Source organism: Octopus bimaculoides, chromosome 8, assembly GCF_046866305.1.
Source record: "Octopus bimaculoides isolate indiv1 chromosome 8, ASM4686630v1, whole genome shotgun sequence".
In the NCBI taxonomy this organism is placed as follows: domain Eukaryota; kingdom Metazoa; phylum Mollusca; class Cephalopoda; order Octopoda; family Octopodidae; genus Octopus; species Octopus bimaculoides.
The window spans coordinates 74,892,862-74,908,745 of record NC_142935.1 but is presented as its reverse complement, the minus strand read 5'-3'; the positions used below and the strand labels follow the sequence as shown (position 1 = coordinate 74,908,745).

Sequence of the window (15,884 nt, the reverse complement as noted above, 5' to 3'; positions counted from 1 at the left end):
ATATATATATATATATATATATATATATATATGTGTGTGTGTGTGTGTGTGTGTATATATATATATATGTGCGTGTGTGTGTGTGTATATATGTATATATAGATATATATGTATATATATATGCGTGTGTGTGTGTATGTGCGTATGTATGCGCGCTTGTATGTATATATGTATATATATATCAGTATATATCTATATATATCCATATTTATATGCATGTATAAATATTAATGTTTATCGTAATTTACATATGTTTATAATTTAAAACCACATATTTATTAAACCATCTTCAATATCGGAAGTATCATTTCAAATAGATTTACCTAAGCATGATATCGTATTTACACAACACCAATATTACACAAGAACACTCATACTGATTTGTATTGTTAGTCAAGTTGATAAAATGTATCTGAATGTAACTTTATAGAACACTGCAAATATCAATAGATACACAAAAATCGAAACAATATAGTCTGAATTAAGAATGAATTTAAAATTGTATTGCGAACTAAATGTAAATAGTTTTTACTATAAACACATATATATGTTATTATGCAATCGGTGAGATTGAACTGTTCCACAGAATCCTGGCGGTATCAATCATTTGGAATTCCGTTATGATGATAATATTCAAAGTCAATGGGTTTAAGAAAAATATTTTTCGTTATCAGTATTTTCCCTGTCTCTCGGGGTACTAAAATGTTTAAAACTGGGGTTCTAAAAGAATAAATATACCACATTTACAATTACAGAATTTCCGCTTATTAGCTTTCTGTGTGAAGAAAACTCCTCTGCGGTTAACAAATAGCCGATGTGTAATTGAGATATTTAGCTTTTTCGTAAAAAAGTGAAAATAGTGAATATCTTTTGAAAGTTTTCAGGTGATTCCGGCTATATTTTCTTTGAATATGAAACTGAATCATGCAATGGAAAGCTTGCGTGACCATTTGCTTGGCATTTGGAGTCTCTGTTTGGTTCATTTAATGGCGTGTCTTCATTTATTGGAATCTGCGAAGTCGTTTGATCCTTCACACTATCTCTCATTTTTTTACTACTGTATTCGTCAAACTTTTTATTAGATTCTTCAATACAGGTCATTTTCTGCTCAGTTATGGAATGTCGAGTTTTGGCAAAATATTCCGAAAGACTGGTAAATGGTAAACCTCGGTGCGAGTTGTTATGATCAAGAGTATGGTGCCTCCAAAATCTTGCAAGTTCAGTTTTCACCTGCAAAAAAGAAATGAATCAGAAAACAATAGAATCCAACTGATTAAACAAACCATAAGCAAAACAAATTCACAGTTTAATACCTAATTTCATTTACTAAACATAAATACTGAAGATAGATATCATGATAAATATGATAAAGAGTATATTCTAAATATCATGCGGTTTTAAAATATACTAATTATTCAGATACATTTTCTAGTCATTTAGAACACGAATAATATTCATCTCGCTTCGATCAGTTCTTTTAGTTCTAAAATAGTTCTTAATCTGTAAAAGCAATAGTGTGCTGTATTATGTTTTAGAAAGATAAACGAGTAACTAAGTTTAGATAGTTTTAGACGAAATATCGTGCAGTATTTCGTTACGTTTGCATGTTTTATACTTTCTGGCATAACTATGGTATACAATAATATAAAAATTGGTCTTATTGTCTAGGAAACCAATAATTTTTTCTTGAGCGAAACGTAGTCTCACTCTTAAAGAAAGAAAAGAAAAGGTTTCTTTATGAATAATAACCATGCACACTTAATGAAACGTAGATTACGATAAAAAGATACATACACACATACATACACACATGCATACATACATACATACATACATACATACATACATACATATATATATATACGTACATACATGTAGGTATGTATGTATACGAGCCTACGTTTATATATATACATGTAGGTATGTATGTATACATTCTTACGTTTATATATATATATATATATATATATATATATATATATATATATATATATATATACTTTACGGCATTCACTAAAAAATGCAGTGATTTCTTGCACAACCATAAACATCGAGTTCTACAAAGCAGAAATGTGAAGCCAGGTGATGTTCAAATAATTCTCCAGCACACTGGCATTATAACGGAAGTGAAACAGATATAACTAAATATCAAAAAGTTCACTATTCATCTGAAAATTCCAGAAATCGTCTATGAAAAGAGAGATATCGTTACCTCATAATTAGCGAAACAAAGTAGAATTGCAATCACGAGACCCTGAAAAGAAAAGCAAAAAAGATTTATTATATATATAAAAACTATAAAAATGGTCACCAAGCTGGCGCAATGATTCATTTGAAATATATTTAATAAACAGTTATTTGCGATGATAATAAACTATAACCTGTGATACGAGATAGTTTAGAACTGTTGTATTGTAGCGCAAATGTATTGTTGCGTGTATTATTATTGTTTTTAAAGCAGGAGATTGATTGCTCTGCAATATTTAGTTATGAGACACCAATTTTAGCTTTTCAGTGTGTCTTTTGATGTATTTATGCATATTAGCAAGGCGATTCAAATCACTACACTTTTCTCTTGTAAAAAGAAGTGGAAAGACCTAGGCTAGTAATGGCAAACCCTGACATTGTATTACCGTGATGGTCATTGTTTCGCTGTGCATTTTGATATTTGGATAGTAAACGCAATTTTATATTGCCCCACATATAACTGTTAGGAATATGGACCAGTTTTTCTGGCAATACCAACTTAGATATATCGACATTCTTTATTTTGTTTTAGAATATTTCCTCTAAGTGTCAGTAGTCAGCATGCGCACAATTATTGAGCATAGGTTTTTTTCTTCCGCGGCACGAGTCTGTGTGCACTAACTATACAATTGTTAATTAACTATTTTAAGTAACTAAGATTTTATGTGCGCACTAATATGTAGTGCATGTGTGTGAGTGTACAGGCGCAAACAATAATAGAGATTAGTCTATAGTAAGCAATATTGGTTTTATTCTGACGGTGCACAAACAACTTCGGCTACCTGATCTTTTCAAGGAATATGAAAGAGGAAACAGTTCAAAATGTAATATTGAAGCAGTTTTGGAATAGATACATAAAAATAACGAAAGAGCCAGAGAATAGTTGTTGTTGATCTCATTATTATTATTATTATCATTATTATTGAGTGAGAGAGCAGTGGACATCATGACTACCTGTCACATACACCACAACCGCATGTGCTCGACATGATGTTCTCCTATCAAGATAAACAGCACATGAACTTGCAGGTGGGGTCCAGTTAGAATTTTGTTCAGGTCATGTAACCCATCCCGCTCAAAAGGTCTCTGAATAAGGTCTTAGCTTGTCTGTAATTTTAACAAATATTTTGTTCAGCGTTTTTAGAAAACTTATTGCGTCTGCTTTGTTCGGTAAACGTAATTATTGGGTTGTAAAATTCTTCCAAAACTGTACTGTGTAACTTTTTGCTTTATTGATAGAGGGTTGCACTTCATTTCTACAATCTTCGGTTCCCAAACGTATTGTGTTAGAGAAGCTGTGTTGACTCTCTCTGAGTCACTGCGAGAAGTGTGTTTGCTAGTTGTATTTGCATTTATATATGTTTTGTGAGTCCAATGTAATTTTCGTGATTACAATTTTTAGAGTCATTATGTCTCTGAGTATCACCACATTAAGCTGACATAATTCACTGAGCGAGAAGTTTTGATGGTTGAAGTGACAGCTAGAAAAGTAAGGATTGGTCGGTCATGCATTTTCGATTGTACTGTGTGGTTTGTAAAGCGATGTTTTTCAGGCAGAAACAACTGGTTTTAGCATAGGTTTATTTGAAATATGTGAGAATTATATATGATAAAGATGACAAGATATTTTTAGGCATATTTACTTGTGCATTCTTACTGTATGTATGTATGTATGTATGTATGTATGTATGTATGTATGTATGTAGGTAGGTATGTATGCTTGTATGTATGTATGTATGTATGTATGTATGTATGTATGTATGTGTAAACAATCCTTATTTTCTTTTACCTGTAAATGCTTAGCTAAATCCATTTCCATATCATCCACTCTTTATCATGCGTTTGATTTTTATATTTCAACATGATAAAGTAATGGGGAAACCTGAAATCTTCCTCCTTACGCTTCAAATATCGTAGCATACTTTATATATTTCTTTTTTTGGTCTTGTTAGTTTGAAAGAATTGCCCTAGTAAGATATTTTATTGCACAGAAAATGTATCTCTGAGAGGATAGTTTGGATTTCCCTACATATTTCGTCAATAATACATTTTATAAAGGTTGCAGAGTGGATGGACTGTTATCATTTTTGTATCTTGTGAACTCATTTGGAATAGGTGGTGCTAATAGTAATTTTCAGGTTATTATTCTTATATATGCTTAGTGTTTCCTTTCGAAACTTATTCAAGCAATGTACATTAATGATGCAATGGGAAGTTACATCTTCATTTCTATACATTCTGTCCCCTGCGTTTGTTAATAATATCTAAAATGAAGAGGTTGCTTAGTTGATATCTCAACTTCATCACAGCTTCACATCGGGACTTAGACACAAGTTTGTCCCACACCTTTTGACACCATGGGAATCATCTTGAAATAAAACCTTCTTTCTGGTATTCATAATGATACTAACGTCAGTGTCGTTGGTAGTGGTCAAATTTTTCCCATATTCCAAGGCCTTTAGAAGAAAAGTTTTATATATAGATAGGTACATCAAATTGGGTAAATCTACAGTTATTTTTGCCTGTATATATCTGAACGACTTTATAACTGCAGCATTGCAATACAATTGAACTAACCAAGTGGCATATCAAATTTCAAGATTAATAAAGTCGAGTATTTGTTTGCAAATTAAGCCCAATTCATTTTTGTTGGTTTTTACCAATTTACATTTTGGGTAAAACTGGATGTTTTACTTCTGGGTTTTAAGAATAATGTAATGATGAACACATGGAAATACATTCCTGGTGACCTACTTTTAGATATGTGCCTTCTTGTTCATAATATTGTCGCTGTTGGATTCTGTACCAATTCTATCTAAAATATTTCTTTATCCACTTCGATAAAACCAAAACGATAGAACGACGCATCAAACTCAATGTGGCATTGAAGAAATCGTACGTATACACACACCTATATATGCACACTCTCATATGTATTTTTTTCAATATTTGTGATAACAATAAATTAATCGCAGTGAATATCAAATTTTGAAATTAAATTTTAAAACTAGGTATTAGTGATAAAACATGAATAATGTTAGAATATGAAATACTGAAAAAGAAACTACGGCAAGATTCAGAAACAAAAAAACACGATGCTTCAACTCACCTGAAATGAACTCAACAACATTTCAAGCGCAAGGAGGACGATTTCAGGTATCCCGGATACTTCATCAGGTTGAAATATAAAAATCAAATGCACGGTAAAGAGTGGGATGAGTATGGAAATGGATTTAGCTAAGCGTCTGCAGATAGAAGAAAATGAGAATTGTTTACATATTACATACAGAAATACATACATACATACATACATATATACATACGTACGTACGAGCGTTCACACACAAACAATTTTTCTCGTCTGGCCGTAAATCCTTTTCTGTTTGTTTTCCTGTCTTGTTTTTTGTCCGAGACGACATTCCTCCATGGCAAGATTTAATTTGTGTATACAAATTTAATTTGCGGTCCATGGGAAGAGCTGTTTTAACGATGCGTCCTGCCTAGCTCTTCGAAACGCCGGTGTTAAAACGGAGGTAGCTGATGAAGTAGAATGTTCTCTATGTGGCTTGTGTGTTTTCTCGTCTCTGTTTTGTTTGCAATGTCCTGTACCCAGATATGCACCTATACATACAGGTGGATGTCGGTATGCACATACCTGTACGTATATATGCATATACTCATTTACTATTTGTTTTTACATGATTGAACGCAGCGTCTCCAATTGTAAGTAGTTTTTCGTAACTTCATATTTTCCGACGCTACTCTATCTCTTTCTCTTTCTCTTCCTCTATCATTTCCCCCCCTCTCGTTCTTCCTCTTTACTACTACGTATCTCGCTTTACTCCTCTCGTTCTTCCTCTGTTACTACTACGTATCTCTTTTTACCCCCTCGTACTTCCTCTCTTTCTCTTTTCCTTTCGTTGCTCACCTATTCCTCTACCTCCTCCCTTTGTTTCTCCCTTTACCACTCTCTCTCTTCCCCTCGTTCTTCCTCTTTACTGCTACGTATCTCGCTTTACCCCTCTCGTTCTTCCTCTGTTACTACTACGTATCTCTTTTTCCCCCTCGTACTTCCTCTCTTTCTCTTTTCCTCTCGTTGCTCACCTATTCTTCTACTTCCTCCCTTTGTTTCTCCCTCTGCCACTCTCTCTCTTCCCCTTACACCGGCATGGTCACATGCTTCCGGTCAATAATCCTTTTCTTCCTTGGCTGTCGCCGAGCAAACACACGAACCATTTCGTCCCTACTTTCAAGTTCGTGCCTCACAGCGTTCACACACAAACAATTTTTCTCGTCTGGCCGTAAAGCCTTTTCTGTTTGTTTTCCTGTCTTGTTTTTTGTCCGCCCCAACATTCCTCCATGGCAAGATTTAATTTGTGTATACAAATTTAATTTGCGGTCCATGGGAAGAGCTGTTTTAACGATGCGTCCTGCCTAGCTCTTCGAAACACCGGTGTTAAAACGGAGGTAGCTGATGAAGTAGAATGTTCTCTATGTGGCTTGTGTGTTTTCTCGTCTCTGTTTTGTTTGCAATGTTCTGTACCCAGATATGCACCTATACATACAGGTGGATGTCGGTATGCACATACCTGTACGTATGCATATACTCATTTACTATTTGTTTATATATATATATATATATATATATATGTGTGTGTGTGTGTGTGTGTATATATATATATGTGTGTGTATATATATATATATATATATATATATATATATATATATATATATATATATATATATATATATATATATATATATATATATATATATATATAGTTAGCAATGGAAGCAATATTAACACCAGAAGGTAATTTCTATATTCAACTTAACATTAGAATACATTAAATCACACGTATAGAGCGTAGTAGACGAGAATCGTCAGTTTTGGACACCAGAACTCCCATATCACGTGATTTCATTCTACTGGAAATCAACAGAGGGCGGTGTCCGATCACTGCCTGCCAGGCAAATCTCGCTGCTATGATATATAGAATATCAGAATCTTTGCTGACAGTAATGTCAGATTATACTTCTTTGAAATTATACTTCTTTGAAATTATACTTCTTTGAAATTATACTTCTTTGAAGAGGTAGTTTCCTGACAAAAAGTGCAGCTTCTGGCATTTAAATAACACACATACTCAAAGTATGTGCTTTACCAATTTGTGGGTAGGCTGCATTTAGAGGGGTAAGAGAATATATTTTCTTCAATGCACCTAGTATTAAAACATCTGGAAGTCATTGACAAACGAAATAACTCGCATCCGATCTTATACAGGAGCAATAGACATCCATGTTTCGTCATTTTTGTGATTTGTCAATACTGCATACCCAAAACAATCGCGATGATAGTTAAATCATACTTTGTGTATGTATGTTCAATATTGTGTGTGTGTATGTATGTGTGTGTATATATGTCTGCATGTATGTATGTATATATGTATGTGTGTGTATAGATATTTGTATGTATGTATGTTTATATATATATATATATATATATATATATATATATATGTATGTTTGTGTGTGTGTGTGTGTGTGTGTGTATTCTTTCATTCGTTTACTTGTTTCAGTAATTTGATTGCGGCCATACTAGAGCAACATTTTAAAGGATTTCTGTCGAACAAATCGACTCCAGGATTTATTCTTTGTAAGCCCAGTACTTATTCTATCCTTCTCTTTTGCCGAACTGCTATGTTAGGGGGAGGGACGTAAAGACACCAACATCGGTTGTCAAGCGAAGGTGGAGCGACTAACACAGACACAGACACACATACATAAATATATACATACATAAATATATACATATATACATATATATATATATATATATATATATATATATATATATATATATATATATATATATATATATATATATATATATATATATATTCAAAAAGGGATAAAACTCTTTTACAAGAATTTTATCAAGAAGCCAGTGTGTAAAAAAATTCATAAGGGAAATTTCTATTCTCAAAAATATAATTATTCGTTTATATTTATATATATACGATTGGTTTCTTTTAGTTTCCGTGTACCACATCCACTCATAAGGCTTTGTTCGACCCAATGCTATACTAGAAGACACCTGCCCAAAGTACCACGCAGTGGGACTGAAACCTGGACTATGTGGTTGTATATATATGTATGTATATGATGATGATAATAATGATGATAATAATAATAATAATAATAATAATAATAATAATAATAATAATAATAATAATAATAATAATGATAATGATAAGAGCAAGCGCTGGGAATGTATTTACACGTATTTAAATGGTCTGCTAATATACATCTGTGTTTTCTGTTTTTGTACCTAGCAAATAGAAATGTGATTTAACAGCCGATTTTCTCCTTCGATACTACCTACCTCTGATGAAGAAGTTGGAGTTAAAGCCTTAAATTTTTCTAAACATTTCCAGTTGGCTATCCACAACATGCATTACTTTAGCATTTTATAATCTATTCTTTGTCAACTTAAAACTCGTAATCTCGCCAAATGTTATGAAATGATTATTTTCCTTGTACTGACTATCTCATCCACTATGGGCTCTCTCTCTTTCCCCCTCTTCCCCCTCTCACTCTCTCTCTCTCTCTCCATATATATATATATACACACACACACATATATACACACACATTTATACACACACACACACATATAAGAGATTAGTAATGCGGGCAAAATACATCTTAAGCTCTTGGCTAATACAAAATGCATCAAGGAAAAAGAAAAAGTTTAGCGATTGGCATTGGACTCCAGCTAATCCGAGGGCAATATCCGAAGTCCAAGTCCATCACCAGTCGACTTAGTAAATCCATAGATGCATTACCAAGTTAATTTTGAAATGCTTTTACAGAGTGAAATATAAAAAAAGGCATATACTATGCGCTTTATACATTTATTTGGGTATTATAAATTTAAACCTGTTTTTGACATGTATTTTGTGTGCTATCATGGTTTAGTATATTCAATCGTTTATGGTTTAGTTTACTCAATTAATAATTCATCGCATGAGATACTGGATATGGTCACACCCACAAACAGAAAAGATCATTTTCCTGAGTGCTTGGTTCACAAATCTACTTCAACCACTTTCTATTTTTTCTTTTTTTATGAAGAGAGGATTCCGTTCACGAGTTCAGGTTCTGTCGAGGTCGACTTAGCCTTTTATCCTCTCGGGGACGATGAAATAAGTACATGTTGAGCACTGGGGTCCATGTGATCGAATTACCCCTCCTCCCAAATTTCAGGCATTGTGCCTATATTAGAAAAGATATTATTAGTATTACTATATTTTATTGTGGAGGCGCGTGGCTTAGTGGTTAGGGTGTCCGCGTTGTGTTCTTGAGCAAAACACTTCATTTCACGTTGCTCCAGTCCACTCAAAAATGAGTAATGCTGCGATGGACTGGTGTCTTGTCCAGCTGGGGAACACATACGCCATTGAAACCGGGAAACCGGGCCCATGAGCCCTTTAAAAGGGCGCATTTATTTATTTGGAGGCGCAATGGCCCGGTGGTTAGGGCAGCGGACTCGCGGTCGGAGGATTGCGGTTTCGATTCCTAGACCGGGCGTTGTGTGTGTTTATTGAGCGAAAATATCTAAAGCTCTACGAGGCTCCGGCAGGGGGTGGTGATGACCCCTGTTGTACTCTGTCGCCCCAACTTTCTCTCACTCTTTCTTCCTGTTTCTTGAGTAAAAAGCTGCGATGGACTGGCGTCCCGTCCAGCTAGGGGGGAACACATACGCCATGGAAACCGAGAAACCCTATGCTCCGCGAGGGGCTAAGAGGATTTCCATAGTTTTTTATTTGCCCATATCAAACCCCTTATTTTTTCATTTTATATTCATTGTATTTTACTTTCCTTATTTTATGTTGTCTGGGTTTATGTTTTTCTTATACTATTTATTTTACTTTATTTTAATCCATTTTATTTTATCTAACCTGCGCGCCTAAGCGAAAACAGGGTATTGTAATCACTCGCCTTAGTCTGTTTGTGTGTTTGCAAAATTACTGGAAAACGGCTGAACAGATTTTCACCAAATTTGACAGAAATATTCATTGGGCGTGTGGCTCGAAATGATTAAAATTTGGTTTGATTATCTTCAAGCATACATAAAAACATAGATATGCGACTCTAAGTGTGTGTGCGTTTCATGTGTGTACAGTGATGAATTCGCGGATTTCGTTTATTTGTGAGTTGATTTCTTAATTTCACCGGATTATAAATGGTGATATTTGAAGAAAAAAAAATTTAATCGAACTTAGTGTCCAAAATATCGTCGTAATCGCCAACAGCGTGTAATTCGCCAAAAGCCGGCCGCTAAAGAAGTTGTTGGGTATCAAATTTCGATACTCGATGTTAATACTATTCAACCATGAGAAGAGACAATAAAAGCTTAAAACAAGAAAAAGGCGACCTAGTGTCATATAAATACAAAAAATGACCAAATTCCCTTTTCTTTTTCCATTTCTTCTTCTTTTCTTCTCTCCTGTCTTCCTATCTTCTTTTACTTCGATAGTGTGTTGGGCTGTAATAGCATTCTAACGAGCATTCTCTATATTTTCAATAGTTATCCATCAGTTGAGTTACTGAACCATGAATGCACCCAAAGTGTATATATAGCTGTAAGTCTATAATGCACAAATAAATGTATGAATCCCATTATCTATGCCTTATTCTCATATATATAAACTTTTCCGGGTAGACGTGTTACACATAACTCTGGCCAAGCAGCAGCCGAAGAAACAGAATTCAGCTCGAAACCCACCTATTCAACGATTTTGTAATCATCAGGAGATAAAGTCGACTTTGTGAAAATTTAAATAAGTTCATATGCCATGTGAAAAAACAACTATAAATTAGCAGTGCCTGCAAAAAGCCTCAAGATTAGTTTTCAAAACTTCATGTTAGGTGCAGTTTTACTGAGGATCCACATGTTACTATTGTCACAGATCCGTGAGTACTTCGGAATTTTTTCCTCCGTTTTCTAAACACAGACCTATACGTTCCCATACGCTCGTACACACTTACCCGGATACCTTCACGCATTTTTTGCCGCCACGTCCATATATCAACATCATGCTGTCACGCGGACTCAAGGCTACATAACACGTCCATAAAAAAAAAATGTGAACTAAGAAAGAAATCAACATCCTCATAAACGCACAGTTATGTTTTTCTAAAACTGAAAACATAGACGTTTCATGTCTGAATTGTATTGGCAAAAGAAAACTCAAACTGTTCAATAACCGATCGGAGAAGCAGATACAGAACAATTTCAAACAACTTAAAAATCTCATTTTGCTATTTTCTTCTACTAAACAACAACAACAACAACATGGCCAGCAGCCACGGCCACGGCCACTCCTCAATAACAGTACAATTGATGACTTATTAATTTCCACAATCAGCAGCCCTTCGCAGTCCAGCTATCCAAATTCTGCATTCCCTCCGAATACCTCAACTGACTCATCATCATCATTGTCATCATGTTCTACTCTTTTACTCTTTTACTCTTTTACTTGTTTCAGTCTTTTGACTGTGGCCATGCTGGAGCACCGCCTTTAGTCGAGCAAATCGACCCCAGGACTTATTCTTTGGAAGCCTAGTACTTATTCTTTCGGTCTCTTTTGCCGAACCGCTAGGTTACAGGGACATAAACACACCAGCATCGGCTGTCAAGCGATGTTGGGGGGACAAACACAGACATACAAACACACACACACATACATATATATATATACATATATACGACAGGCTTCTTTCAGTTTCCGTCTACCAAATCCACTCACAAGGCATTGGTCGGCCCGAAGCTATAGTAGAAGACACTTGCCCAAGATGCCACGCAGTGGGACTGAACCCGGGACCATGTGGTTGGTAAGCAAGCTACTTACCACACAGCCACTCCTACGCCTATCTACTGCTAATATTCTTATCATAAGTGAACAACAACAACAACAACAACAAGGTCAACAACCACAGTCACTCCTCAATACTAAAACAATTGATGACCTATTAAACAACAGTCAGGCTAATCACATTCCTCATTCTCACAGAGTAACGGAAGAAATCCCTCATCACCATTGTCATCCTATACTACTACTACTACTACTACTACTACTGCAACTGCTGCTGCTGCTGCTGCTGAAGCTGCTGAAGCTGCTGCTACTACTACTACTGCCGCTGCTGCCGCTGCTGCCGCTGCTGCTGCTGCTGCTGCTGCTGATGATGATGATGATGATGATACTACTACTACTACTACTGCTGCTGCCGCTGCTGCCGCTGCTGCCGCTGCTGCCGCTGCTGCCGCTGCTGCCGCTGCTGCCGCTGCTGCCGCTGCTGCTGATACTACTACTACTACTACTACTACTACTACTACTACTACTACTACTACTACTACTACAGTAGGTGAAGAATCACTCCTTGCCTCCTCCCACTGCCCACCTTAATCTGAATGTAAACCTCCCAGCTCCATGATAAATCTGTCAACTGTAAATAAAGTAAAACCTATGAACCCACGAAACCCGAAAATATGCCGTCATTCTCAATGCGAGAGACTATGTATACGCAGTGGCTGCAACGTCAACCATTTATCAGAGACAACACGCACAATTCGTACAAGCAACATCAGCCAACGCCAAAACATACATCTTACACCACCACCACCACCAACAACAACAAATAAAGAACATTGTGCTGAACTAATTTATGAAAAAGAAACTTCGCTACGGGAATACTGAGCAGTGGAAAATATAAATTCTTATCCGAACAGCTACACATAACCAGACTGGCCCTCAACTGGATCAAAAGGGATCATAGACTAATGATCCATCACAAATATGGGTGCTGTTGAGTCGATATGACTGTACGTATTTTCCCAACTTATAATTAACAAACTAGTACATAATCCAAACGAATTCTTTGATCCCTACAACTAAACCGCAGAAACATTCTTTTATTCATTTACTTGTTTCAGTCATTTGACTGCGGCCATGCTGGAGCACCGCCTTGAAGGGTTTTAATCGAGCAAATCGACCCCCAGGACTTATTTTTTAAGCCTAGTTTTTATTCTAACGGTCTCTCTTGCCGAACCGCTAAGTTACGGAGACGTAAATGCATCACACCGGTTGTCAAGCGGTTATGTGAGAACAAATACAGGCACAAAGACATACACACACTATGAAAGATGATATGCTTACAGCTATTAATGACCTAAATTCAAACTCAGCATCCGAACCAGATGGTCTCCCGGCTATACTATTAAAAACGTGCAAAAACAGCCTCACAAAACCATTAAAAATACTATTTCAAAAGTCGCTAGACACCGGTGTATTCTTAGAACTACTGGAAGACGAAATAATGGTTTCAAATTTTGCCACAAGGGCAACCATTTTGGGAGAGGTGACAAGTCGATTCCATCGACTCCCAGTATTTCCCTGGTACTTAATTTATCGACCCAGAAAGGATGGAAAGAGAAGTCAACCTCGGCGGAATTTGAACTCAGAACGTAGCGACGGGCGAAATACCGCTAAGCATTTCGTCCAGCGCGGTAGCGATTCTGCGTGCTCGCCGCCTTCGGGAAGACGAAATAATAACACCTATACACGGAGGTAGCAGGAGAGAAGCTAAAAATTTCAGACCTCTTTCTCTCACATGATACACATCTAAAATTATCGGACGCATAGTCCGGAAAAGAATAATTTCGTACCTCAAGGAAGACAACCTCTTAGATGACACTCAGCATGGGTTTTGGACTGAATGAGTGTGTGTCGGTATGGGTGACGAGATTTTTTACGTGCTATGTATAAACGTGTGCGTGTTTGTGCAGTTGATATGTATGTATGTATGTATGTGTGTGTGGTGGTGGGGGTAGGATGTGTGTATATGTAGGTGTGTGGAAGATAAATGAATATAGAAAAAGGGGAAAACAGTTGAGGAAAGGCAAATGAAAGGCGAAAGAAAGTTGGAAGCTGTTACAAAAAGAGTGGGGGAGGTGTTAAGTCTAAACGATGTATGGGTTCGTAGTGTAAAAAAGTACCGTTGCTCCTATCGAAGTCTAGTGGTGGTGATAGTTCCATGGTGTAAGGCCAGGCCGAAAACAAGGTGTTTGGTGGAGTGGTTCGTTGAGCAGAATTGACAGGCGATGGGTGAATGTTTTTGGAGGTAAATATTCTTTCTCTTTCGGAGCCAGACTGTCCAGCGTATAATGAGCAATAAAGGGTACATTTGAGGCAATAGATGATGTTGGAAGAGATACAGGAGAAAAAGTCACGGATGTGAAGAGTGTACTGGTTGGTTCCAGTAAGGTAGGTGGTGTTGGTGATAAACGGACAGGCGTGACACCGGGGTCTGGAGCAAGTGAAGGATCTAGAATGGACGGGAGTGAGGGAGGGCAGAGAGCTACGGATTAGTAGATCACGTAGGCTTCGGGTGTGTTTGAAGGAAAGGAGAGATGGGTTGGGGAAAATAGGCAGTATGATAGGATCGATTAGGAGAAATCGGAAGGCCTTTAGGATTTTTCGACGAAGGAGTAGGGTAAAGAAGAGGAAATGGGATGCGGTTGGGAGACGGGTGAGATGCGATCAAGTTGGCCGGCTCGAGTAAGGGTGTCATGGACAAAGGTGGAAGGATATGCGAGGGCAGAGAAGTATTAATTATTATAATAATTTGTAGCAAAAAATTTGTGCGATGCAGATACCACATACTATATGTTTATTGTAATATTAAACTGATATGACAAGACTTAGGAAATTGCTAATTTCCTCTATAAATATCATAAATCTATACTATAAAAGGCAAATTTTCTCTGTGTGTGTGTATGTTTAAAATTCATACATTTACACAATTCCAAATTTCTTCGATTAAACAATCGCAATTAATATTCTAAATACAATTTGTTAGGTCACTGCGTCATTTTTTCACTCCAAAAATTTCCTAATAATGAATAAAATCCACAAAACTACAGCAGTAAACATTTTCTCCCTAATAAAATCTAATTTCCTCTTTCTTATACAAATTCTTTCAACTCCTACTTTCTCTTATGAACATTTACGATCAATCCAACAAGAAATACAAAAACATCAAAACTGAAACAATCACATTTCGATACTCTAATGACAGATACTAAAACTACATACAGAATTACTTTGCCCCTCTAAAATTAACTATTTCTATTCCTCTCACACATCGTTTCAATTGCTACTTTCTCTTATGAACGTTTACGAACGATCCAAGAAAAAAGACAGAGAAACGAAGGAGAGTGAGAGTCAAATAAACAGACACACTACCAATCATACGTAAATACACACATATATATGTACCTATGGTTACCAATGACCTCATTCCAATTTGGCGGGAAGTGTCAGTTTACTTTCCATTTCTAACACCGTCCTTCACCATCGAGACATCTTTCTCAAATACGATCAACAAACATTTATTCCCTACAAACTGTGAGTCTTTTTCAAAATCTTTTCGTAAATCTTGAGATTAACACCCGCATCATTACATACCTAACTCTAACAAACCCTAACCCTAACAAACCCTAACCCTAACACTGTAGTGAAAATCATACGGGTGTTAATCTGAAAATTTAACAATCTTTTTTAAAACACTTT

At 36.1% G+C, this 15,884-nt stretch overlaps 1 protein-coding gene across 1 annotated transcript in view; it reads right to left on the bottom strand.

Moving 5' to 3' along the window:
- Positions 1-407: 407 nt before the first annotated feature.
- LOC106884341 (glucagon-like peptide 1 receptor) overlaps positions 408-15,884 on the bottom strand; it is a 221,311-nt gene continuing 205,834 nt past the window's right edge. The window contains exons 11-13 of the mRNA XM_052970164.2: positions 5,357-5,492; positions 2,213-2,254; positions 408-1,230 (exon numbers count right to left, since the gene is read on the bottom strand). Coding sequence (XP_052826124.2) covers positions 895-1,230; positions 2,213-2,254; positions 5,357-5,492 — 514 coding nt within the window. The 3' untranslated portion in view covers positions 408-894. The remainder of the gene's footprint in view (positions 1,231-2,212; positions 2,255-5,356; positions 5,493-15,884) is intronic.